This window comes from Scophthalmus maximus, chromosome 12 (genome assembly GCF_022379125.1).
Source record: "Scophthalmus maximus strain ysfricsl-2021 chromosome 12, ASM2237912v1, whole genome shotgun sequence".
NCBI lineage: Eukaryota > Metazoa > Chordata > Actinopteri > Pleuronectiformes > Scophthalmidae > Scophthalmus > Scophthalmus maximus.
In genome coordinates, this window is record NC_061526.1 from 13,500,096 (window position 1) to 13,525,335 (window position 25,240).

At 41.9% G+C, this 25,240-nt stretch overlaps 1 protein-coding gene and 1 long non-coding RNA gene across 3 annotated transcripts; one reads left to right on the plus strand and one right to left on the minus strand.

Moving 5' to 3' along the window:
* Positions 1-547: 547 nt before the first annotated feature.
* Positions 548-23,322, plus strand: ipo8 (importin 8). 2 transcript variants are annotated; one of them, XM_047336477.1, is made up of 25 exons: positions 548-826; positions 3,710-3,791; positions 4,394-4,550; positions 4,717-4,875; positions 5,904-6,060; positions 6,912-7,001; positions 8,519-8,613; positions 8,703-8,787; positions 8,867-9,001; positions 10,638-10,737; positions 10,995-11,071; positions 12,236-12,352; positions 12,500-12,589; positions 13,427-13,592; positions 14,368-14,528; positions 14,679-14,804; positions 14,922-14,997; positions 15,699-15,824; positions 16,062-16,159; positions 16,252-16,347; positions 17,609-17,829; positions 18,222-18,427; positions 19,730-19,954; positions 20,991-21,120; positions 22,554-23,322. In XM_047336477.1, coding segments are annotated over exons 1-25 (3,060 nt in total). In that variant the 5' UTR covers positions 548-742; the 3' UTR covers positions 22,555-23,322. The 2 variants fall into 2 exon arrangements, with proteins under 2 accessions (XP_047192433.1, XP_035476230.2); XM_035620337.2 differs by having other exon boundaries at positions 14,922-14,988.
* LOC118291901 lies at positions 18,176-25,129 on the minus strand. Its single transcript, XR_004786784.2, has 2 exons — positions 24,020-25,129; positions 18,176-18,439 (listed from the first exon to the last, which is right to left on the minus strand). It is a non-coding gene; the product is annotated as an uncharacterized LOC118291901 (long non-coding RNA).
* Between the last annotated feature and the right edge of the window lie 111 nt (positions 25,130-25,240).

A 25,240-nucleotide genomic window follows, 5' to 3' on the forward strand; every position in this document is an offset into this window, starting at 1 on the left:
TCCAATTTTGGTTTTAATCTGGATCAAGCCTTCAATTTAACTTTTGATCTGAATAAATTCAAGACACAAATATTCATATATGGCTGAGGAACAAATCACTCTCACCCAGCTACAGCAAACCAAAGTCAGAATTCAGATCCACCTAAAAGCATAGCTTCAATATGTATTTAAGAATGTATTTATATTTATTTATTTATATTTATTTATTTCTTGTGGTTCAGACGAGGGTCTAAAAGACATCACAATGATAAGAGGAGTTTACATTGTTTCCTGTGCTGTGTTCAGTTTTTTCATGTAGAGACACTATGAGTGACCCTGGCTAACTGTTGTTCACATACAGTAACGCAGCCCCCTCAGCACACCCCACTTCAGGCGGTCTTGAGAGAACTGAGCCTGCGTCAGGCAGCTGGAGGAGGAGCGATAATCCCCCAGCACTCAGTGTGGCAGCAACATTTCCGTTCCAGTGCGGCGACGAAGAAGAGTTGGAGAACCGCAATCTGACCCGAGCCGGCAATGACGGGACTGCTGCCTTCAAGATAAACGCGCAAGTAGAGTCTTCCTGTACTCGGGGTTTTATTTTGACGGTCGAGGCCGGAAGCTGCGCGTGGCACTGTCGGAGGTTTGACAGTTCGGGCCACAATAGGTGCAGATCGCAGCGCTCGGCTGATGTGAACACGCTAGCGTTAGCTCGCGCTACATGTATGTGACAGTAAAACACAGAAGAATCAGAAAGTGAACACACATGGATCCGAACCGGATAATCCAGGCCCTGAAAGGGACCATTGACCCGAACCTGAGGATTGCGGCGGAGAATGAACTCAACCAGGTGGGTGAGCTGAGCTCCAGTAGCTGCTTGTGTTCGGTTTTGGTTTGTTGTTTTCAGAAATGATGCCGGTGTCCGAGGAGGAAGGCAGGCCGTGTTGTGATGGTCGAGCTCGGCTCCGACCCGGCTCCAGCCCGGCCCCGCATATTCCAACAGGCCCGACCAGCAGCTGCGACGCACAGCAATAGGAGCTGTCAGTGGTACCCGCACCGGATCCAGTGGTACCCATCAGTGGATCAGTGGTACCCGCACCGGATCCAGTGGTACCCATCAGTGGTACCCACACTGGCTCAGTGGTACCCACAGTGGATCAGTGGTTCCCACAGTAGATCACTGGTACCCACACCGGATCAGTGGTATCCACAGTGCACCAGTGATACCCACACCGGATCAGTGGTAGGACACAGTGGATCAGTGGCACCCACAGTGGATCAGTGGTACCCACAGTGGATCAGTGGTACCCACAGTAGATCACTGGTACCCACACCGGATCAGTGGTACCCACAGTGGATCAGTGATACCCACACCGGATCAGTGGTATCCACAGTGCACCAGTGATACCCACACCGGATCAGTGGTAGGACACAGTGGATCAGTGGCACCCACAGTGGATCAGTGGTACCCACAGTGGATCAGTGGTACCCACAGTAGATCACTGGTACCCACACCGGATCAGTGGTACCCACAGTGGATCAGTGATACCCACACCGGATCAGTGGTATCCACAGTGCACCAGTGATACCCACACCGGATCAGTGGTAGGACACAGTGGATCAGTGGCACCCACAGTGGATCAGTGGTACCCACAGTGGATCAGTGGTACCCACAGTAGATCACTGGTACCCACACCGGATCAGTGGTACCCACAGTGGATCAGTGATACCCACACCGGATCAGTGGTAGGACACAGTGGATCAGTGGCACCCACAGTGGATCAGTGGTACCCACAGTGGATCAGTGGTACCCACACCGGATCAGTGGTACCCACAGTGGATCAGTGGCACCCACACCGGATCAGTGGTACCCACAGTGGATCAGTGGTAGGACACAGTGGATCAGTGGTACCCACACCGGATCAGTGCTACCCATCAGTGATACCCACAGTGGATCAGTAGTACCCACACCGGATAACTGGTACCCACAGTGGATCACTGGTACCCACACCGGATCAGTGCTACCCACAGTGGATCACTGGTACCCACAACGGATCAGTGCTGCCCACAGTGGATCAGTGGTACCCACACCGGATCAGTGATACCCATCAGTGATACCCACAGTGGATCAGTGGTACCCACACCGGATCAGTGATACCCACATTGGATCACTGGTACCCACACCGGATCAGTGCTACCCACAGTGGATCACTGGTACCCACAAAGGATCAGTGCTGCCCACAGTGGATCAGTGGTACCCACACCGGATCAGTGATACCCACAGTGGATCAGTGGTACCCACTGTTGATCAGTGATACCCACACCGGATCAGTGGTACCCACAGTGGATCAGTGGTACCTACACAGGATCCACCGTCAGAACTGTTGCTGCAGTCAAAACTCTAACATTAAATTACAGAAACAAACCCTCATTAAAACATTGTCCTATGCATCAGATGTGAGCGATAAGTTGCACTGTTTTTAAATTCAGGCCTTTGCTGACAGAAAATGGACCAGTCTGTGTAGACATGTGTCATCATTCAGATATCTGTATTTAGCTTCATCAGAATATCAGATAACTGGTAGGGAAAAGAAAACCAGATATTAGCTTGGATAGTTTTCCACGTCTTACTTCATCCAATAGTTCATTAAATCAGATTTATAGTAAATTTGTTTCACACATGATGGGGCAAGAATAGTTTTTCTGAAGATCTTTCTCAACTTTATTTCCTAAAATAGTCAGATTGAATGACAGTGAATTGCACAAATGTTTACTTCTGAATTGCCATCTGCACTTGAGATCCTGAAACAGTAAATGGTACATGGATAGAACCTCTATAAAAACCCTGTTTGAATCACAGAAACTTCATCTGTCAAACCTCAACACTTATCAAGGACATGAAAATGTAGGGAGACCCTGCATATCATGAATGATTCCAAAGTAGTCGGACCACTGTAAATGATACACGCACAAGCACATGGTTTCTTGAGTCTATTCTTGACTTTTGTATATGCTCAATGTGCAGAACAGTTCTTCAATCCCTCTGTCAACTCTTTGTTGGACCCTCATGATTATGTCAGTCTATAGACAGCAGGTTGAGGAGATCAATAAATGCACCAGCCTTTTTTAACCAACTCCTCCTCCTCTTCAATATGTGCACCGCTTTTAGTCATTTCTTCATTTCTAAACAAACTACGTTTTCTGGACTGCGTTTTTCTTCTTTTTTCTTGTAGTGTGAGGGCTCCCTCCACCGGTCAGCATGGTACAGTCAAAATCCTTCTGTTTGGCAAATTCATACCGGTGTACCTTCTATACTGTTTATACCGTCCACCCCTATGATGCACACATAAATGGAAATACAGAAGTGGGGTATCTGCAGACCTTAAAATGTCATAAATGATTTAATTCAGTTCATGTTATGGATTAAAAAGTACGTCATGTATTAAATGGCAAATTGATTAATTAATCTTTCCATTTTTTTGTCACTTATCAGGTTCTATAAATTTCATCAATTATATGATTAGAAATTGTTAATAAACTGCTGCACAGTTTTTGTGGCATTTCATTATATTTTTTTGACCAGTATTTCCATCGTTTCCATAGTCTCATTCTATGCATGAAATCTTTTTCAGGTAAAAAAAACTCTGAATGTTAATTTGCTGAAGTGGCTCAATTCAAATGCAAACAAAATGTTTAAACTGTCCTCTGTGCTCCTCTGTTCTTTGTGTTTCAGTCGTACAAGATCATCAACTTCGCTCCGACACTGCTTCAGATCATCGTGTCCGAGCAGGTGGAGTTTCCTGTGCGACAGGCAGGTAAGACACCGAGCGGTCCATCTCACTGCTGAAGCTCTGAACTGTTTGACAAATTTGATTTTGTCGTAATAAACATAATCCCAACATAATTTTGTCAACAGTAATTCTACAAAATAATTTTCATTAAGAGTAATATTCACACAAAACAATCATTGGTCCTGTCTACATGGAAAAGTGTTCATTACCTCAACTTGTTATGTCTGTTGTCGCTGAAATCAATTCAAGAACACACCAAAGTGTAAATCCCACAGGGATCTGGATCGCATTCTGTTTGGAAATGCAGAATTTGAACTCAAGAGATTCATGCTGACACATTTACTACGTCTATTTTTTTAAATTACTCTATCAGTCTGTATAGTTGAATGTCATAAACATAAAAAACGTCGCATCTCCAGAGGTTGGACACAGTATGTGTGTTCATGGTGATGAAGTAACATATATCATACTGTGGTACAAAAAAATCTGTTGGTAGGAAACATGCATTTTGTGTGTGTGTGTGTGTGTGTGTGTGTGTGTGTGTGTTGTGTGTTGTGTGTTGTGTGTTGTGTGTGTGTGTGTGTGTGTGTGTGTGTGTGTGTGTGTGTGTCTGTGTGTGTGTGTAGCGGCCATCTACCTGAAGAACATGGTGAGTCAGTACTGGCAGGACAGGGAGCCTTCTCTGGGTGAGGTCATCTTCCCCTTCAATATCCACGAGAACGACCGGCAGCAGATCAGAGACAATATAGTGGAGGGCATCATCCGCTGCCCAGAGTCCATACGGTATATACAATCATTCAGCATGTGTCTGTTTCATCTCTAAGTCTAAATAAAACACTTCTCTACTTAGATTTCTAGCTTTGTTAAGGTTCACATAGATGTAACTTCTGACTGATACTGACTGCTGGTACCTGGCCGAGGCAGTGAGTAACTCCGTATGTTTTTGCAGCGCCCAGCTGACCATGTGTCTGCGAGCCATCATCAAGCACGACTTCCCTGGCCGCTGGACGGCCATCGTGGACAAGATGGGCATGTACCTGCAGTCTCAGAGCAGCGGCAGCTGGTACGGCAGCCTGCTGGCTCTGTACCAGCTGGTCAAAACCTACGAGTGAGTAACTTGTTTGTGTGCTACAGTACCTCCCTGCTCTGAACATCCTCCTGGGGAGACATCAACCTCATCATGACTATAAGTTGTAAAGGAGTGCCCCTACAGTATTGGCCCAATAATCAAAGCACTGCTTTTCTTTCAATTTCCTCCACTCTACTCCTCAGAAAGATGAGAAAACAAATGGGATAAACACCAAGCAGGGATGAGCACTTAACTCCAAGTTTACCCCCAAAACGTAACGGTATATTTCCCCACAGTGGGACTAATAAAGGATTATTTAATATCATCTGAAATGTGTTGTCAGGCTAGAGCAGGGATCACGGATAGGCGGATCGCCGTCTAAGCCCGGACCCACAACTGATAGATCATTGAGAATTATTAAATGTTGACGGAGCGTTTCCATTTAATTGGCGGAGCGTCCGTACACTGGTGTTGATCTTCAGACTGTAGTCGGGAAGCAGGGGAGAAGTTTCACTTTCTCCAGGGCTGAAGCGCCGTCTCACTCCGGGACCAACCCCCTTACTTTCCTCAACGCTGTGACAAAAGACACATCGAGAATTCTCAGCATTTAAGATGTTAAGACGGACTCTGACACTGCCCCGCACATTCACTACTGCAGCCAACTCTTCTCTCCCCGCGTTGCTCATTGTTTTGCTTTGCATGTGACGGTGGTCCAGCCAGAGTCAATATGAAGACTGACAATTATCAATGTTAAAATGTTATTGAATTGCAGGCCCTCTTTCCTTATTTGATTTGACAGTGAGCTGTTGATTATTAGGCTGGATGTCGATACAACCAGCCTCCTTCAATATGGCACTGAATCATAACGCATAACAGCTCTGATACAATGACAGGACGTCTTACGGCAGTAATGGAGGGAGGATCGCAACGCACTATTCAGTGACGTGAAATTTGCGTCTAGTCACTTCTTTTCATTGACTTTGTGTGTACGAATAATTCGCACGAATAATTCGCTGACCCAAAGCTGATACTCTTTGGTCAATTCACAACGTGTGTGTGTACGTCAGGTACAGGAAGGCCGACGAGAGGGAGCCGTTGCTGGCAGCCATGCAGATCTTCCTGCCAAGGATTCAGCTGCTGATGAGCCAGCTGCTGGCCGACGCCACCATCTTCTCTGTTCTCATCCAGAAACAGATCCTCAAGATCTTCCATGCTCTTGTACAGGTGTGTGTTTGTGTGTGTGTGTGTGTGTGTGTGTGTGTGTGTGTGTGTGTGTGTGTGTGTGTGTGTGTGTGTGTGTGTGTGTGTGTGTGTGTGTGTGTGTGTGTGTGTGTGTGTGTGTGTGTGTGTGTGTGTGTGTGTGTGTCAATGCAAGATGAAACATATTTTTCATGAGAGAATCTTTATGAATTGATTCAAGTCAGAACTCTGACTAGACTACTTGATTTTAGAAGATAATTTCATTATAAACTGCGCTACTTTGGCTCTGATGCAGCCGCAGTCACTACATTTTTGGTTAGAGTCATGTTGAAAGGGTCTGTGAGTTAAACATATGCTTAAAGGCATTTCAACAAAGTTTTGTGTTAAGAATTTCTATTATTCAAAATTTTGACGCCTTTGAAACTTTTTTTACTGCAGAAAAAATATCGGTATCAAATATCGGTTATCGGCCTCTTAGATTAGAAAAAAATTTACATCGGTATCGGCCCGCAAAAAGCCATACTGGTCGACCCCTGAAGAGAACCGTTGCTTGAAGCTTATCGGACTAATTCTTATGATTACAAAAATAATACTGACACTTATAAATGCATTGACATTGTTAATAATAATAACAATAATAATGTAATGCTGATGATAAATAACAGGATATTAATAATGATTGATTAATAATAACAATGGACTTAGATCGATTCTCTGCAGTTTTTTAATGGACAATGTTTTGTTAGTGACAAATCAAATCACCTGAGCAGAAACTGTAGATTAAGCCACAATGTCAAGTATTGCACATGTGTAATGTGATCTTGTGTGATGATGATGATGATGATAACAGCATGGAACTCTTGTTTGCCCTGCAGTACTCGCTGCCTCTCCAGCTGATCAACAACACAGTGATGACTCAGTGGATGGAAATCTTCCGAGCTATCATGGACCGCGATGTCCCTACTGTAAGACACACACACACACACACACACACACACACACACACACTTTTTTGCTGTGTAAAATATAAAATCAGAAGGATATTTGGATGCAACGGAACACTGCTCTACCACCTCCCTAGTCTGGGACCCAGACGAATTCTGGGAGCTCATTTCTTTCCTCCGGCAGAAAACTTCCCAGTCAATCACAACTGATTATCTGATAATGGGCAGGGTTTATACCACGATGCAGAGAGAAGCGACTTTTGTAAACAATCAAGATGGCAGGCGCTGATGAACGAGCATTTGACCAAAATGATTTTCCGCTATTTTCAAATTTCCCCCACAAAAACGGCAACACTCGTTCAGAATATTTAGATGATTTTGGTGACAGCTAGTATTCAGATGATCCTGGTGACAGCTAGTTACTATGTACTGTTGATGATAAAATACACATGTATCCCGAATAACTGAGATTAAATATCAATCTTTTAAAATGAGAATCAGTCCTGGATCAAAGCACAAAGTGCAACATAATAGCTACACATTCTGAATGTAATATATGTTAACATTTGGTTTTTAAAATGATTTATTTGCATAATATTATATAAAATAATTTAAATTGTTTTAATTCATATAGGAATAAACATCTAGCTATTTGTACTATGATGTCAAATATGGAAAAAGTCTGGAGTTTTTGAAATGGAAAATATGTTTGTCTTCTTTGTACAGTTCCCAGACTGGACTTAGTTGTTGTTGTTTTTTACTTTTCTTTTTATTTGCAACCAGTAGATTTACAAAAGACAAGTACAAATATTTTACTTTCTGCCTGTCACAAAAAAAATCAAGTGCCTGGTCTCTGATCCACTGCATCATGTTGTGTTCCTGAATAGTTATATCTCAGTCACATATTAACAATGAAATCTGCAAGTTTTTAAGTATTTTCAAATTCTTTATTTAAAGTGCCAACAGATGTTATTTAGTAAAAACCCATCCTTTGAAAAGGTCTGAGACATCTGAACTGTTATAAAAAAAATCTAAAAACTTAACTAGAGCTGCAACAGTTAATCGAATAATCGATTAGTAAATTAAGCATCAACTACTTTGATAATCGATTAATCGGTTTAATTAGTTTTTATGAAAAAAAGGCAAGATTCCCTGATTTCAGATTCTTGAATGTGAATATTTTCTGGGTTCTTTGCTCCTCTATGAAAGTAAACTAAAATATCTTCATATCTAACAAAACATAACATCATGTTGGGGTTTGGAAAACACAATCAACATTTTCACCAATTTATGACATTTTATGGACCAAACTACTAATCAATTAATCGCGACAATAATCGACAGATTAATCGATTTTGAAAATAAAAAGTTAGAGACAGCCCGAATCTTAACCTGTGTTAATTAAGAAGAAGTTGTTTATGTGATGGACATTCTTAAAATTGACAAAAAAACTGCGTGAATTATGGCTAAGTTTTGCTTTTTATTGTTCTTTTGCTGGCTACACAAGCTCATTGAACCATAATGTGTGTGTTTGTCAGGAGACACTGGAGGTGGATGAGGACGACCGTCCGGAGCTGGCCTGGTGGAAGTGTAAGAAGTGGTCACTGCGCATCATCACCAGACTGTTTGAGCGGTGAGTGCAGGGTTGCTCTCACATCATCAGACTTGTTATTTTCAGAGAGATGTTACCAGCTGCTCCTCTACTTTTGCTCTGAAATACAGGTATGGCAATCCTGGTAATGTTACAAAGGAGTACAGCGAGTTTGCAGACTTTTTCGTGAAGACATATGCAGTGGGCATACAGCAGGTAAGCACTTGTCTCTTTAGGTTTTCTCTTTATCTGTTCTTCAGGCGCGACAGTTTTGGTTTCTCTGTCGTCCACCCAGGTCCTGCTCAAGGTGGTGGATCAGCACCGACAGAAGCAGTACGTTACTCCTCGGGTCCTGCAGCAGTGTCTCAACTACCTCAACCAGGGCCTGTCACACGCCCTGACCTGGAGACAGATGAAACCACACATGCAGGTAATTGCAGAAAGGGCAAAAAGAGCATTCTGTATTTCTTTTTGGTAAATGGACTGCAGTTACATGGAGCTTTTCCTGTCTCATCAACCACCTAAAGTGCTTTACAGTACACAGTCACATGCACCCATTCACAAACACATTCATATAGCACTGCTATGTACCGTGCTTTCTATCACATTCATTCATTTAGGAACAGCCGTCAGGGGCAATTTAGGGTTAAGGTTCTTGTCCAATGACACTTTGTCATGTGACATTAATGGACGACCCTCTCTACGACTCAATGCTTAGCATTATCTGACAGAGCTCACTCTCTTTTCTTGACATGTGCTACAGCGCAAGACATTGCTGATAAAGTTCCAGACATTATTCATTCATACCCCAAGTTTGCCATGATTGTGGTGCATGTTGGCTTCAATGACCTACAAGAGTTGGAAAGGGAGGCCAATGTCCACTCAACCGGGGAATATGGCATTTTAGTAGATGGCTCAGCCTTTACACTCTGCTCCCCCACCGGTGTGCACTTTGTTGACAACGTCCACCTCTTGTGGGAGTGTGCACATCTCTTCAGTGCTGATGGTTTTCACTTAGAACACGAGCACTGTCTGCCACGCCATTGCTTACAATACCCTCATCCATGTTTTTTCACAGTCACATGCTCATCACACCATCGAATGCAAATCCGTCAGTCCACTGCTCGCCAGCCATCTGTTAGTGTTTGATGTCCCCCAGGTCTTAGTTCCTACCCAAATAGTTTTGTTTACACAGGTTCACTTTCAACTGGGCTCAGACCTGACAACTTTAGCATCCCTGTCAGCATAATCAACAAGCTCAAACCTCAACCCTGGTCAGATACTGATGTTGCACTCATTGTGGCATTCCGCCATACATTATTTTGAACTTATTTTTGAACTAAATCAAGAGCCTTCTTGACAGAATTCGATTACCTGCTTTCTATCACTACCATTTATTATGATAAAGTTTAACTATTAGGAAATCTAAATATTCACATCAACAGTCATAATGACAAATTGGAATTTGAGTTTATTGACCTCATTGTATTGGGCATGTCTTTGACCCAACACATCAGCATGGTGATTCTCTTGATCTAGTCATTACAGCCCAGGTATTGAGCCACTGAACATGACAATATAATAATTGATAGCTATGTAATAATAGATAATAATAATATAATACCGCATTTCTTTTATCACTGTTTTAGGTTATTTTAATTTTTTTAATTTGTGAAGCATTTTGTAACTGTCTTTTGAGAAAAGCTTTATAAATAAAAATTATTATTATTATTATAACAGCAAATGATGAACTTACATTCCATAGTTAGATCTGTAACACAAAAGGGATATTGTTCTAACACAGAAAGCAAAAAACAAACCCTATTTTTTTCGTATAAACCACTGCAACCACCACCAATCTATCACTATCACAAAATAAAATGATAATTGAAAGTTTAATTAAAGCTGTTCTTAAATGTAAATAAGAACCTATCAGACCTGAATTTTCCATAGTTTATCCACAGTTCCTGACAGATATTCTGGTTCCTACATGAGGGCTGTTATATTCCCCTCATTGTTATTGACTGCCGTTGTCCTCCTGAGGTTATGACCTTCATCTCTTACAGACAATATGCCAAGAGGTCATCTTCCCTCTCATGTGTTACAAAGATGAGGATGAGAAGCTATGGCAGGAAGACCCCTATGAGTACATCCGCATGAAGTTCAGTGAGTATCCATCACCTAAATCTTTTCAATGTTCTCCTTCAGCCAACATCATATCTATTACCATTCTTTATTGCTTGCATGTAAGGCAAAGTGGCAATTTTCAACACTTGCAGAGAGCAAAGGGACTTTTGTTCTTAAACTATGCTCTGCAGTCGTGATCTTACAGCTTCTTTATTACAGTGGTATTTTGTGGTGAAGGAAAGATGTCTGCCTTGCTTTGGAACCTGAACCCATCTTTGTGTTTGTCTCTGTCACAGACCTCTACGACGACCATGCCCTCCCAGCCACCGCTGCTCAGAGCCTCTTGTGTAAAGCTGCCCGCAAAAGGAAGGAGGTGAGGTGCATTTTATCTCAAGTCCAGAGGAGCTAAGTATACTTAATCATCTGCAGTACTACAGTTTTTTAGATATTGGCCTTGAGACTTAAACTGTAACTCCACTATATTTGTCTGATGATTTTGACTACCACTGGACAGCAAAGGTTTACCTTTTTTACATAATCTTTTTTTTTTTACAGCTGGTACTAATTGTTCTTATACTCACGATGGATGAAATGACTATGTATCATGTGAAAAGTCTTTCTACCAACTCTGCTGTTTCTCTCACTTCCATTGAGCTATTAAGCTTTTAACCCAATGTATCTATCTACTAAGCTTTATGCTGGAGGCCAACAGCAGACAGAAAGTTAATGATGGTGGCTAGTTGGTGGACATTATTAAGTTATATAGTTTTGATATTTACAGGAGACATATTGTGCTTTTAGCTTTCCCCTTCCTTCTATTGCATTAAATTGTTTTTTTCTGTATGTAAAAGCTCTGCAATGATAAAAAGCTTAAAGACTGCGGTAAAGGGAGCTCCCTGACAGAAAAACTCCTGAAGCTCCTGAAACACATTGTCAGTAGTCTAGCCGATGCCTAAGGGCACAGCTAGCGACTTAAAATGTTGTGCAAGCGTAGTAAACCTGCTGGCAAATGTTCTTTTAAATGTTCTTCTATCTAAATTTACTTTGGCTTGTTAAATCGACCTTTCTCAAAGCAATTGAGACCATAAACTCCTTAAATAAATCAATTGAGAACTGGGATCATTTACTCAGACCATTGGAGTCGCCATCTGCTGGTCATTTTCAGAGAATGCAGGTTGCAAGCACTTCTGCACTGGCTTCACTTGCCGGACCCGGTCTTACATCAGTTTTTATACAGTCTTTGGTTCGCAGTTAGTTCTGCTGCCGACAGGCGGCAATAAAAACGAATTAATGCAGCTGTTAAGTAATCTTTACAATGTTGGCTTTCAAACAGGTATTTCTCCACTGTGAGAATGAAACTTTATGCATGTTTTGAGTACTTTTCCGTCACTGCAATAAAGTTATAGTTATTTGAAATTTGAAGCCATTCAAGTGTGTTTCTCAGCTACAGACAGTGTCAGATACAACCATACAGTAAGCTTTATGCTTCATGCGTCAGCCTTTTCCCTGTGGAATCTTCATGCTTTTTTCTTGGCAGGTTCTTCCTCAGATGATGGAGTTCTGCCACCAGATACTGATGGACCCCTCTGCTGACCCCCGCAGGAAGGATGGAGCGCTGCATTGCATTGGTTCTCTGGCTGAGCTTTTACTGAAGGTACAACCACAGACACACCTCTGTGTAACTTCATTTTATTTTCCTATTAAGAAAATATCAGATTGAATGTTTAAAGTTGGTTATATTGAATCCTCTCAATGCCTTCCATGTGTTTGAATCACTCTTGTGCTGTGTGTGATTCTACAGAAGCGCATGTACAGGGAGCAGATGGAGCTGATGCTGCAAAACTATGTTTTTCCTTTGCTCAACTCTCCTATGAGTTACTTGCGAGCCAGAGTAAGTTTTTCGTTTTCTTTTTTCAAGTTAGTTTGCATTTTGTCGTGTTTTGGAATCCAATTTCACTTCTTTTAAAATGAGTCAATGAACCCGTAGTCCTAAAAGTTGTTTGACTGTAATGAATTGAGGACTGTTACTTGGGAGGAAAGAGTTTATATCCTTAGCCAGATCATTCCATTCAGAGGTAAATTACATTTGAGTGTTTTCAGCATATGACGCCACACTGCTGCTGAATATATGAAATTCTAATTGTTGCCGAACAGCAGACACAGAAACATGGTCCACCCTCAAAAGTGTCTCATTTCTGTTATGAGGGTGGTCCAAGGTGCTGCCATGATCCCGTCACAAATGTCAATACATGCATTTTATTTTTTTATTTCCATATGTTGTTTGGTCACGAAATTACGTTTTCATGGAAAGACTTTAATTGTTCCCGCCCCGAAAATATCAAAAAGCGCTGATACAGGTTGGTGGTGTTGCCTCGGGAGTCGCCCTGGGCAACGTCTGATTGGCGGGAATGACTAGTACGTGTAGTACGCATTTCTGATTGGATGGCATGACGTGACAGCAAAGTATGAAAACTGGGTCAGATGCGCTGCATAAAGTATTCTAATGAGTCGCAGCCTTTTGCGATTTGCAAATCGGGCTGTTTCAAATCGCGATCTCGATCTGAACACGGTTAAGCCTTCAGCCCTAAATCAATGTGCGTCAGTTTTCTCTTTAGCACCTTGTGCTTTGAATCATGTTGGTGGTTTCACAGATCTAGGAACACTGGATGGACGAAGACCAGTTGTCCAGGTAATTGCTAATTGGTGGTCCTCTGCTGTGTTTTGACAGTCATGCTGGGTGCTCCACTGCTTCAGCCCACTGCGTTTCCATGACGAGCTGGTTCTTCGGAACGCTGTTGAGCTGGTCAAACAGGATCTGATCGACGACAAAGAGATGCCGGTCAAGGTGGAGGCTGCTATTGCTCTCCAGACGTTGGTTAGCAACCAGGAGCATGGTCTGTGGACGAATATGGATGTTATTTTACTGTTTTGAGGTTGACATTGATATTCCATACTTCAATGAGCTGATAAGGCTGCGAGATTCTTTGTCCAAAACAGGTGAAATTATTTGGACTACCACAGAGTGGAAATATGATCACACATTTTTTATCATCTGAACTAGGGATGTCACAATACCGAAAATGTAGTAGCCTGTACCGATACAACCAAAAGTACACAATACTCAACCAGGTTGTAAAACAAACATAAACTATTATACTGAAACATTAACTCCTTTATTAAAAAATATTTGAACATTACAAAAAAACAAAAACAATAGTGGCATGTAGCCTTCAAATAATAATAATAATTTGGTTTTACAAAAAAAGATCTGCAATACTATGCATTCAACCTTTTTTTGGCACAGCTTTACCATTACAATACCCGGCCATTGGAAGTCATGGCTTCTAGATATAATAAATAAAATTAGGCAACTCTTAACATGACAAAAAAGAAAATCAGTGGCATATAGTCTTCAAGTATTTAAAACAATACCCTGCTTAGAATTAGAAATCTAAGAATATACATAGAAGAATATACACAACTAAGGGAGAGAGAACGCAGAGTTAGTGACCGAGAGAGAGAGCTGCATGATGGGAGTTCCCACAGGAGAGGAGCCTGGTGGCTGAAGACTTTTACAGATCTGGAACCACAAGTCGTCCTGAGTTTACATAGCTTGTGGGTGTGTGTGAAGTGTACTGTAAATTACATGTACTGTTGTTTCTGTTGCAGCTAAGCTGTACATCAGGCCATACATCCGACTGGTCATGCAGGAGCTGCTGCACGTGGTGAAAGAGACGGAGAATGACGACTTGACCAATGTCATTCAGAAGATGATCTGTGAGTACAACCAGGAGGTTGCAGTCATTGCTGTGGACATGACGCAGAACCTGGTAGGAACATCAAACGGACATTTCTTGTGATTTCATGATATGTAGCTTCATGAATCTCTGCATCTGTATGTCAGTTACTGCAGAATACAGTATGTGACGTTATGTGTGTGTGTGTGTGTTTGTGTTTGTGTTTGTGTGTGTGTGTGGTAGGCAGAGATCTTCACCAGGGTACTTCAGAGTGAGGAGTATGAGGAGAACGAGGACAAGACCGTCATGGCCCTCGGTATCCTCAGTACCATCGACACCATCCTCACTGTAATGGAGGACCACAAGGAGGTCACATACACACACAGACACACACACACCCCCACACACACACAGAGTAACAAACATTACTCTTTTCTCACTGTCTCCCCTGCATGTGTAACATGATTATGTGACACTTGTTTTCAGATCACTCAGCAGTTGGAAGGGATCTGTTTGCAGGTGATCGGCCTGGTGTTGCAGAAGCCCATCATAGGTATGGCAGGTGTGTGTGTTTCTACAGGAACCAGCTCACTTACACATACATACCGTCTTTCTGATTACTGATGTGCACCTCATCTTAACAATGTGGAGCTGCTAATTACTTCATCAAAGGTTTGCTTCACAAATTAATTTTCTCCTAGACTTTTTCACTGGTCTCCTCTGGCTGCCTCACACACAGATCTATAAAAAAATATTCCTGTTCCCTCCTCCAAAGAGCTTTTGTCTTCTTATAAGTATAAATGTTACCAAACTGATATGATTTTGTGGTGTTGTCCAAAGGCTTCCACAGTAGATGTGTGTTCTTGCTTGCTGGCTTGTTTGCAGACTTAAAGTGTAATATTTGGTGTTGGATGGGAGACTCTTGAGGAACAAAGGTCATGTGACAGAATTCCACCCAAAGTACTTTTCAGATGTACTTGTATAACTCTCCAGAAAAGTCATCATAAGAAAATGCAAATGAATGTACGTTTTGACCACGTGGCCGCTAACCAAACCCACCGTGACGTCGCCCGTTGGTTTTTGAAATTCCATATCGAAACCTCGAGATTTGCATTTGCCATGTTGGCTCTTTTGAAACTGGACATAGGATTTGGGGTTGTGGCCTGACTGAGAGCTCGTCAGCTGCGCGCGCCCTACACCTGCAGCCATGCACCGACTGGAGTAACACACACTGTGTATCAACCCGTTCTTCCCTCTCTGCAGAGTTTTATGAGGAGATCCTGTCGCTGGCGTTTGGCCTCACCTGTCAAACGATCTCTGCCCAGATGTGGCAGCTGCTGGGAATCCTGTACGAGGTCTTCCAGCACGACTGCTTCGACTACTTCACAGGTGCCACACACACACAGTTCTGATACTAACAGGACATCACAAACTCTCAACTGTGTGTGTGTGTGTGTGTGTTAGTCCGACTCAAGAAATTTGCACTTGAGCACCAATGTGTTTTGAAAACGATAATGTGTTTTGAAAATTATGTTTCAATCTTTGCAGTGTACCTGTACAGTAAATTTCTCTTTTGCATGATGATAATTGTAGCAATGTTAATGATGGTCTGTGTTTTTGTTTCAGATATGATGCCTTTATTGCACAACTACGTTACTGTGGATACAGACATGCTCTTGTCCAACACAAAGCACCTAGAGGTCATCTACAGCATGTGCAAAAAGGTCAGACTCTTAACCTGTCGCACGCCGTTACATACTGTAAACTCAGTTTCTGCAGCAGTGCTGCTAAGCCTTGATTGACCTTTGACCTGTAGGTGCTGACCATAGATGCAGGCGAGGATGCAGAGTGTCACGCTGCCAAACTGTTGGAGGTCATCATTCTTCAGTGCAGAGGCCGAGGCATTGACCAGGTACATCATACACGTTAGTTTATATATAACCTGTTGTCAGAGTGACTGACGTTCATCACACATTTAACAAACGTGTTATTAAACGTCTCTGTCTGATGAACCTCTATTGACACCAGCCATCTTGTTCACACTTCCACTTGCAGTGGCCTGAGATTGACACTAAAGGCATGAATGTAATTTTTTTGTTAATTTTATCCATTACTTTGGGCTAATTCAACTATTTAAATTTAATTTATGTAACTATTTCAAAAATGTATCCATTTATCAAAGTATCAAGTAAAAAAGCCTGAAAACTAGATAAAAAGTCCACTTTGACTCTTCCTTGTGATGCCATTGACAGGTGACCAAATGACCATTACATTGATTCAAATGTTTACTTTATTTAATATCATTTACCCCTAAGAATAATTTTACAGCTTGACCAACACTTAAAGCATCAAGGTAAAGCTTCACAATTATTCTAGGAAAAACTTTATATAAAGTGGAAGAAGACAGAAGCTTGTGTTCACTCTTTGGGAGTGCTTTGTCTTTCTTATCTTATCCAGGGGGATACATACTGTAGGTGGCATCAAAATATCCTCATTTGAACACTAAGACTCTTTATTGTGAACATAAAAAACAAGAGCAGAACTTGGTCCTTCGTTTGTGCCACCAGTAAGTGGATGTTGATATCTAGAGTAATAGCTAGCTCCCTTAAAAAGCCGCTTCACTCGTTCTAGGATGTCATTTTTTCATGTGTACTTAACTGATATGAAAATGAAATATGTCATAATAAATCCTTTAATACAATTCAATTCAATTTTATTTGTATAGTACCAAATCACAACATACATTATCTCAAGGCACTTTACATAGTGAGGTCGAGACCTCACAATATTACAGAGAAACACAACAGTTCCCACAATGAGCAGCTCTGAGACTGTGGAGAGAAAATAACTCCTAACAGGAAGAAATCTCTTACAGAACCAGAACCATCTGCTGAGACCGGTTGGTTAGAGGAGAGAAAACAGTTGTATAGCAGTTGCTTTAAGATAATAATAATAATAATAATAATAATAATAATAATAATAATAACAATAACAGATGTGGATCCTGCAGCTCTGGAGTCAGAGTTAGTGACATGTAAACACATGGGGGAAGAGAGATGCTCATGCTCTCGCTCTCTCTCTGTGTAACACATTACATGTGGTTGCTGGTCTATTTGGTGTGATTGTGATTAACGTTTGCCCTGTGGTCTGATTTTTCTGTGTCCCTTCTGCAGTGCATCCCTCTGTTCGTGGAGGCCGTGCTGGAGCGTTTGATGAGGGGGGTGAAGTCCAGCGAGCTGAGAACCATGTGCCTGCAGGTGGCCATAGCTGCTCTGTACTACAACCCGGCCCTGCTCATGCACACTCTGGACAACATGCACTTTCTACACAGCCCGCAGCCAATCACTGCTCACTTCATCAACCAGTGGATGAATGACACAGAGTTCTTCCTGGGGTGAGGAGGAGGAGGAGGAGGAGGAGGAGGAGGCGGCTCCTTTTACTGAGGACGCGGAGGGTCAGATGTTAGGAAAAGAGAAGGACCTATATTCAAAGACAATCCTTACAACCCAGAACTTGCCTGAGAATTATATTTTGAAGTTTTCCTCAGTGTCAAAGTTTTCTAGTGAGAGTTGGCTCGACAGTATCAGACTCTCAATGCTCCTTTGATGGCTCACTCTGGGCAAAATACTCCAAGAGATACGTTTTTGCTTTCTTTTTGTCTTGATACATGTGATTGTGATAGCTTTGCACAACAAAGGGCACATTACTGTATGATGGACAGTTAGACTGGTCATCTGTGGGGAAGGGTCATTTATATACATGATGTCTCCCCGATCCACTGCGCAGGCTCCATGATCGGAAGATGTGTATCATTGGCCTGAGTGTGCTGATGGAGCTGCCCAGCCGACCAGCAGTGCTAGATGGTGTTGCTGCCCAGATCGTCCCCTCCATCCTTCTCCTTTTCCTGGGTCTCAAACACCTTTATGCCTCCCGCCTCATCAACAAACCAGATCTGTTGGCCCACGCCGGGCCTCAGGATGAAGATCAGAACGGTGAGAAAAGATCTGGAAATATAAGATATAGAAATCTAAGATATCCCATGTATTATTATGTATTATAATTATTATTATAACAAAACTCTGAGTCCACCGATTCCAACGGTGCCTTTCTTATCACTCTGGAACCAACTCTAACCAAACCAGCAGCAGAAGAAGACATCAAACAGCGATAAACATAAACTACGTTTTACCTTTCATGTTATGTTTCGATTCCATAAATCTGCTCCGGTTAGCACAAAGACTACTTTGTCACTGAGATGACACCCTCCGTCACTGGCTGCTCTGACGTCATTACACAGCACTACAAAGATGTTTGTAGAGAGAGATAAACACCCATCTTTGCTCAAAGAGTTGTATTTAGATGGAATAAATACTTAAAGAGACATATAAATGAAATTAAATAAGTTTTAAAGTGAGAAACCCCACATGGAACATCTGACCACTTCCCCATAAAGCCGGTAACGTTGCTCTGCTTCACTTTATCGGCATAAAATTTGGGAGCTAATGTTCAGATGTTGTGCTATGGATTGTATATGGAAGTTTTTGGCTACATCTGCATTATTAGATTTTGTCACATTTGAATTACTCATTCATGCCCTAAAATCTTTTTGCATCTTTTATGTTGGGCTGAATTTAGGTTGGTTTTTGACTTTAAAGTGAACGACGCCTTAAAATCCTTTTTTGCATTCTTGGCATTTAATTTTTTTAAAGTTGGATTTGAAATTTCGGTTTGTAGGTATTCGTTTGAGAAAATGCTTGTGTAAAAGGTTGAAAGATTAAGGGAAGTTACGGTTAATAGAATTAATCGATTTAACAGAAAATTATGGTTAGATTAATTGAAATAAATTATTGTTGGATCCAAAATTTTAGATTAAAATAACCAATAGATTAATCAAATAAAGAAAAAAGCGATAATCTTAATATCACTCAGATACTCGTGATGTGAAAATGTGCGTTCGGTGTGAACTCACCGTTACAGCTAGTGGATATGTCACAAATGCTACAGCCATGTTATTCTGTTATTCACTAGAAGAGGTTTAAACAAGTGAAATTGTTATCGTGGTAAGTTTCAGTGACAACAATTTCAATTATGAGTTTGATGGTGAAAAGTTATCAACCTACATAAAGTGCTCAAAGGAAGGCCTACAGATTATTGAAATTGTTTTCAATTCTCGTAGGTTTTCCATCTTGAAATGTGTGAGATAAATGTTGGTATCTCGTGGCACTGAGGTCTTGTCCATGTGTTTACATTAAAGGCTTTAATCTTAATGGGCATTTTATTTCCTGTGTTGGCAGAGGAGATTCCCAGTGATGAAGACGAGGTGAATGAGAACCGGAATGCCATGCAGCAGCAGTCCGGGGCGCCGGCATGCCAGGGCGGCGAGGAAGACGATGACGATGAAGATGGAGACGACTACTGGGATGATGGCTTTGAGGGAACGCCCCTGGAAGAGTACAGCACGCCTCTCGACTATGACAACGGAGAGGACGAGTATCAGTTCTTCACCTCCGCCCTGCTCAGTGAGTCATCATTCAGATGTTTGACAGCCATAAAAGTAATAAAGGCAGAGGATCAGTTCTACAGACACATGCAGCTAGCATCAACTGTTCGTCCTACAAAAAGCAGTATCTCTGATTTCTTATGTGCTTATCACCGCAACTGTCTCTCCTGATATTTAAAGTTACACCTTTTCTTCCAGAGTAATCTAGGTTTTTTTGTACAATGTTACATTATGCATACAACGTTTGTTGTGAAACAGCAACTTCTAACAGCAAATACAACATAATGTTTCAGGGTTTCCTTTATACATTCATTTTGCAATTAAGACTCTACGAGGGATTTTATTTTGACACGACAATACACAACGACCCAGCGCTCTAGAATCTTCGGGCGACACGCCCCTGAGGAGAGGCAGGGAGAGGGACAAGTAAGGACGGTGTAGTGTTACCGGGTACCCGTGAGAAAATTCAATTTCTGTTCGGCTTATCAGCTCCTAAAAATTCTTCTTTTTTTTAATCTTTGCAAACAAAGCGTAAATGTCTGCAAGGACGTGTCTGCTTGCCAGGACCTGTCTGCCAACATCACAGTGCCTTGTGGTTTGCGGGGCGTTTATTAGCTGCAAGTCGTGTCGCACCCCGAATCTGGACAAACATTCAAGACATTGAAAGGCAAAGACTTAAAAAAAAGATAAGCTCAGATTGTTCACCAAAGGCATAAATTCACTTTTACCCCAGTTAATTGTACGTTCTCACAGTTCACGAAATTATTGAATGTAGTCCATAAGGTCACTGACTGAAATTATAAATATAAATAAATTACCTGCATGCAAATTCACAAGGCTACTCTATGACTTTCTCTGGAAAAACAAATCACTTCATCGTCTCAAACTGAGTGTAAAGTCAACTTACACTACAAACTCTCTCTGTGTGTGTGTGTGTGTGTGTGTGTGTGTGTGTGTGTGTGTGTGTGTGTGTGTGTGTGTGTGTGTGTGTGTGTGTGTGTGTGTGTGTGTGTGTGTGTGTTCGTGTGTGTGTTCGTGTGTGTGTGTGTTCTCAGGGGTTCAGAACACTGATGCAGCCTGGTACCTGAGTCTCACTACTCCGCTCAGTGACGACCAGAAGAAACAGCTACAGGAGATCTACAGCATTTCACAGCAGCGGAGGAGCACAGCCGCCAAGGGCCAGTGGTGAGAGGGAGAGGGGAAACCCGCAGGAACAGATTGAAAGACGGAGACCAGTAATTTAGAAAAAACACCAGTGAGAGATGTTTCTTGCCTGGGGTGTATTCCACAAAGCAGTTTTTATCGAACTTTGAGCCGAACCCTGAACCCTGAAAACTCCAGAACTCCAGAACAGCTGTTCTGCACGTGCCCATCCACTATAAAAAGACACCATCAACGGAGCTCCGACACTACGAGTCACCATGGCAACCGAGGAGGAATGCGGCCCTTCACAGCTGCAAACAACTGACAGTTAACGTGTGAAGCAACTGCTGCTCGAGTCAACGCTAACACTGAATGAAACAGTCAGTTGATTAAACACTTCGTGATATTTTCTTTTCAGTCTGACAGTGCAGCACAGTGGTAGAGCGTTGCTTATCAATCCCACCTCTTGCGCAGGCGACCGGCGCTTCCTTGTTGCTAAACCTCCGTCAGCACATGTAATTATTTTTGGATAATAAAGGATAAGAATAAGTGCAGACAGCTTTAACCGCCAACAGAATTCTGCTACAACACACACACATCCTTAAATATCCTGTGTAAGATTAACATTTGACTTCTATTATAGCTAATAGAATGAGGGCAGAGGTCCGCAAAATGGGTGGAGGGCCCTGACCTCTGACAGAGGCAGAGCAGCTTTGAGGCAGGACATGGGGCGGCTGGTGGTTTGTACAGAAAACTCCCGTTCGGAAAACATTTAAGGGCTATGCAAAGAATTAGCTCTGATCAGAGAGCATGTCCGTGATATTAAAATGTTGGAAATGCAAGGCCTGATAATATTGTTCAGATATGTGATAGATTGTAACAAAACCCGCTCTCTGGAATACACCCCTGATGGGGTCTCACTGACAATAGCTCAAAATGACAAATTTGATGATTTGGTTTTCCGGTCTGAACAACAAACAAAATCCAGTTTTGCAGTTTGGATCAGGAAATACTCCACACTCACACAAACAAAGGATCCCCCCCCTTTTTTTCATTGGGGTGGGCTTTTTTGAAATTTAGATGTCTTGGTTGATATTTTTTAACATAGCTAGTTTAGTGTAATGCTAATCTAGGCTAAGCACGTCCTACTTACATATAGAAGGCCAATATGTATCTTTCACAAAATGTTGAACTATCCCTTTAAACATTTAATCACCTTTTAGTGATTTGTGTTTTCAGTAAGTGAGTGTCAGGACTAAATAAATTATAGTTTATTAACCACAACAATTTGAAAAAAAAATTGGTTTGGGATGGGGTTTTTTTTATCCACAACTTTGTCTACTCTCATCTAAAATCTTTTGTAACTTCTGTAGAAGATTAGAATTACCAGGACCAAAATGAGAAGAGAAGTAGAATTTAAAAAAAATTGTATATTGTTCGGTAATGAGTTAACCTGAATGTTGATATGTTTTCAGAGGGCTGAGGAGACGGATGAACTGCAGAGTCAGAGAAGGGAGATGAAGAAGAGAGCAGCTGGTCCTGAAGTGACTCAGTCCAGTGCCATCAGAACTGGACGGAATGCCACAGGGCTGGATTGGATTTATATCAGCACTGTATAGAACCACATGACCAGGACTCTGTGTGTGTGTGTGTGTGTGTGTGTGTGTGTGTGTGTGTGTGTGTGTGTGTGTGTGTGTGTGTGTGTGTGTGTGTGTGTGTGTGTGTGTGTGTGTGTGTGTGTGTGTGTGTGTGTGTGTGTGTGTGTGTGTGTGTGTGTGTGTGGATTTAAGAGAAAGGTCTGCATTATAAATAGAAACGTCCTTGCCCAACAAAATTCTTGTTTTTGTATAGTACAGTCCTTTGATCGAAGTAATTGTGTGTGTGTGTGTGTGTGTGTGGGGGGGGGGGGGGGGGGGGGGGGGGGGGGGGGGGTGTTGGTGTCTGTGTCTGAGAAACTATAAAAAATAAAAGCTCAGTTTAGCTGAACACTTTGTATCATCTCGTAGCGCGAGGGCCTATGCAGAGAAAGTCAGACTGCCTTGTCTACAGATGAAGATGAACGAGAAGAATGAGGTCCAAGACTTGTGGCCTCCAACTATGACATCAACACCAATGTAAAGTAAAATGGGAGGGAGATCTAGGGAGAAGCAGGTTTTGTTTTTTGTGTTTTTCCCTGGATTTTGATTTTGTAATGGTTTTCAGAGCTAATTTAAGAAACTCGTAAATAAAAAATGTAAAATTTCACAGGGTTGTCATTATTCCATCCGTTGCTATTTCCTACTGTTACTTAACAACATCTTTGGTTTCCCCTAAGCCACCATTATGGCTGTAGAATTTATTCTTATTTGATTAACACTAAACAAAGTATAAATGGTATATAGTATATAGGCTGATGGTATGTCATTAGTTTTGCAGGCATCTGGTCATATAAGGAACCAAATTAGAATCTTAACCTGATGATATCTCAAGATCAAAGGTAATCCCATGGGGAGCATTAATGTCCACAGAATATCTAGTCAATCCAGCCAATAGATTTAAAGATATTTCAGTGATATTTTATTTTTTAGGATCACCTACAAATTTAAATCTGCATGCAGTAGAGACACAAGAGCAAATATGTTTTTTGCATAATTGACCACTTTTGTTACTGTTCAGTTCTCAAAGTTATTTCTATTTCGTCTATTTCTTAGTCCATGCAGAGATCAGCTGTGATTGGCTGCTCCCACAAAGGTCAGTGCAGCTCGGGTCAAAGTTCAACTAATTACAATTTTCAGCGCTCCCTGATTCTGAGTCATCATAACATGTCTCATGTCTCTCCCAGTAATAGAGTAGTGGTCATGAAGGGTTTTGCGCCGACATTGTTAAATCCATCTAAAAGACAATATTATAGGTTTTTGTGTGAATATAATACAAGTTTTATAAGTGTGTAAAGTTGACTTACAAGCAACAGCCAGAGGCTTTGTGCATATGACGTACCCGTCACAAGCAAAGTTCTGAAATTGTCTCCTAGCCTGGTGTAGTCAGATTTTCGATTTCCAAGAGGCGTCACCATCGGACGCAGACGCATCATGTGATGTCTGTTGAGCGACGTGAAAATGTCAACAGACTAGAGCAGAATCCCGCCCATAATCAGATAATCAGGTTGTGGTTGGACCGGCAAGTTTCCTGCCGGAGGAAATCACTTCCCAATGGAGGAGATCCAGACCAGGGGTGAGGTCGAATTGTCCTTCCTATCTACTATTACTTGACCTCACCTGCCCACCTATGGGCAGCAGCATAGTGTAACCTCTGCGGTCACTGCACCTGGAGCTGCCCTTCCTGCCGGACTCCTCAGTCAGCGGCTTGGTGTGCGGGGGTACAGCTCGAATTTGATGGAGCACGTTTGTGCATATTCCGCCGGGCTGCAATGATTCCCTGCTGCTGCTGGTGCTGCTGCTGTTGTTTCTATCCGCCTGATGCGCATGCGCTTACAGGCGGTTTCTCTCAAATGATGCTGCGTTCAGGTGATCCTCAAAAGCTCGTATTTCCAAATATCACGGATCAAAAATGCCCGCTGTCCAGCTTTCCTAAGTAGTAATAGCAATTTTACGATTTTAGTCAGCCACAAGTCGTCTTTTAATCCTTCGAGGGTATTTTAATGAAATAATTAGACTTTCCCAGTCCCACTATTCTCCTTCGTCAGGATAATCTTTTTGGGAATGATCTTCTAATTGAAAAATAATTTTGCTGCTATTTAATGAAAACATTCTTCTTAAATCAATACGTCAGTGCTACTATGAAAAATGTACTTCTGCTTCCTACCTACCAGATTACACCAACAGAGGAAATGCAATCTGTATTGGCTCTGAACGTGGTTGTCCCACCTATGTATATGTATTAAACTTAAAAAGGTCAAGGTCATGAAGGAGTTCTCACGGACATCAAGTTAATGATTTTAGGCCAAGAAAATGGCTATGTTGAATAATAACAAAATAACACAATCGATTATACGTGCAACAGTATAAATAATGTTGAAACAGAAGTTTAAATGAAACAAAATAGTAGTAAAAAAAACCCTATCCAAGTATACAAGGAAACGATGGCAGCGCATAAGTAGAGCATAGGATTCCAGTGCTCTTCTGTTCGGCATTTGTCCGACTTTTCGCGATCGCACCTGAAGGCG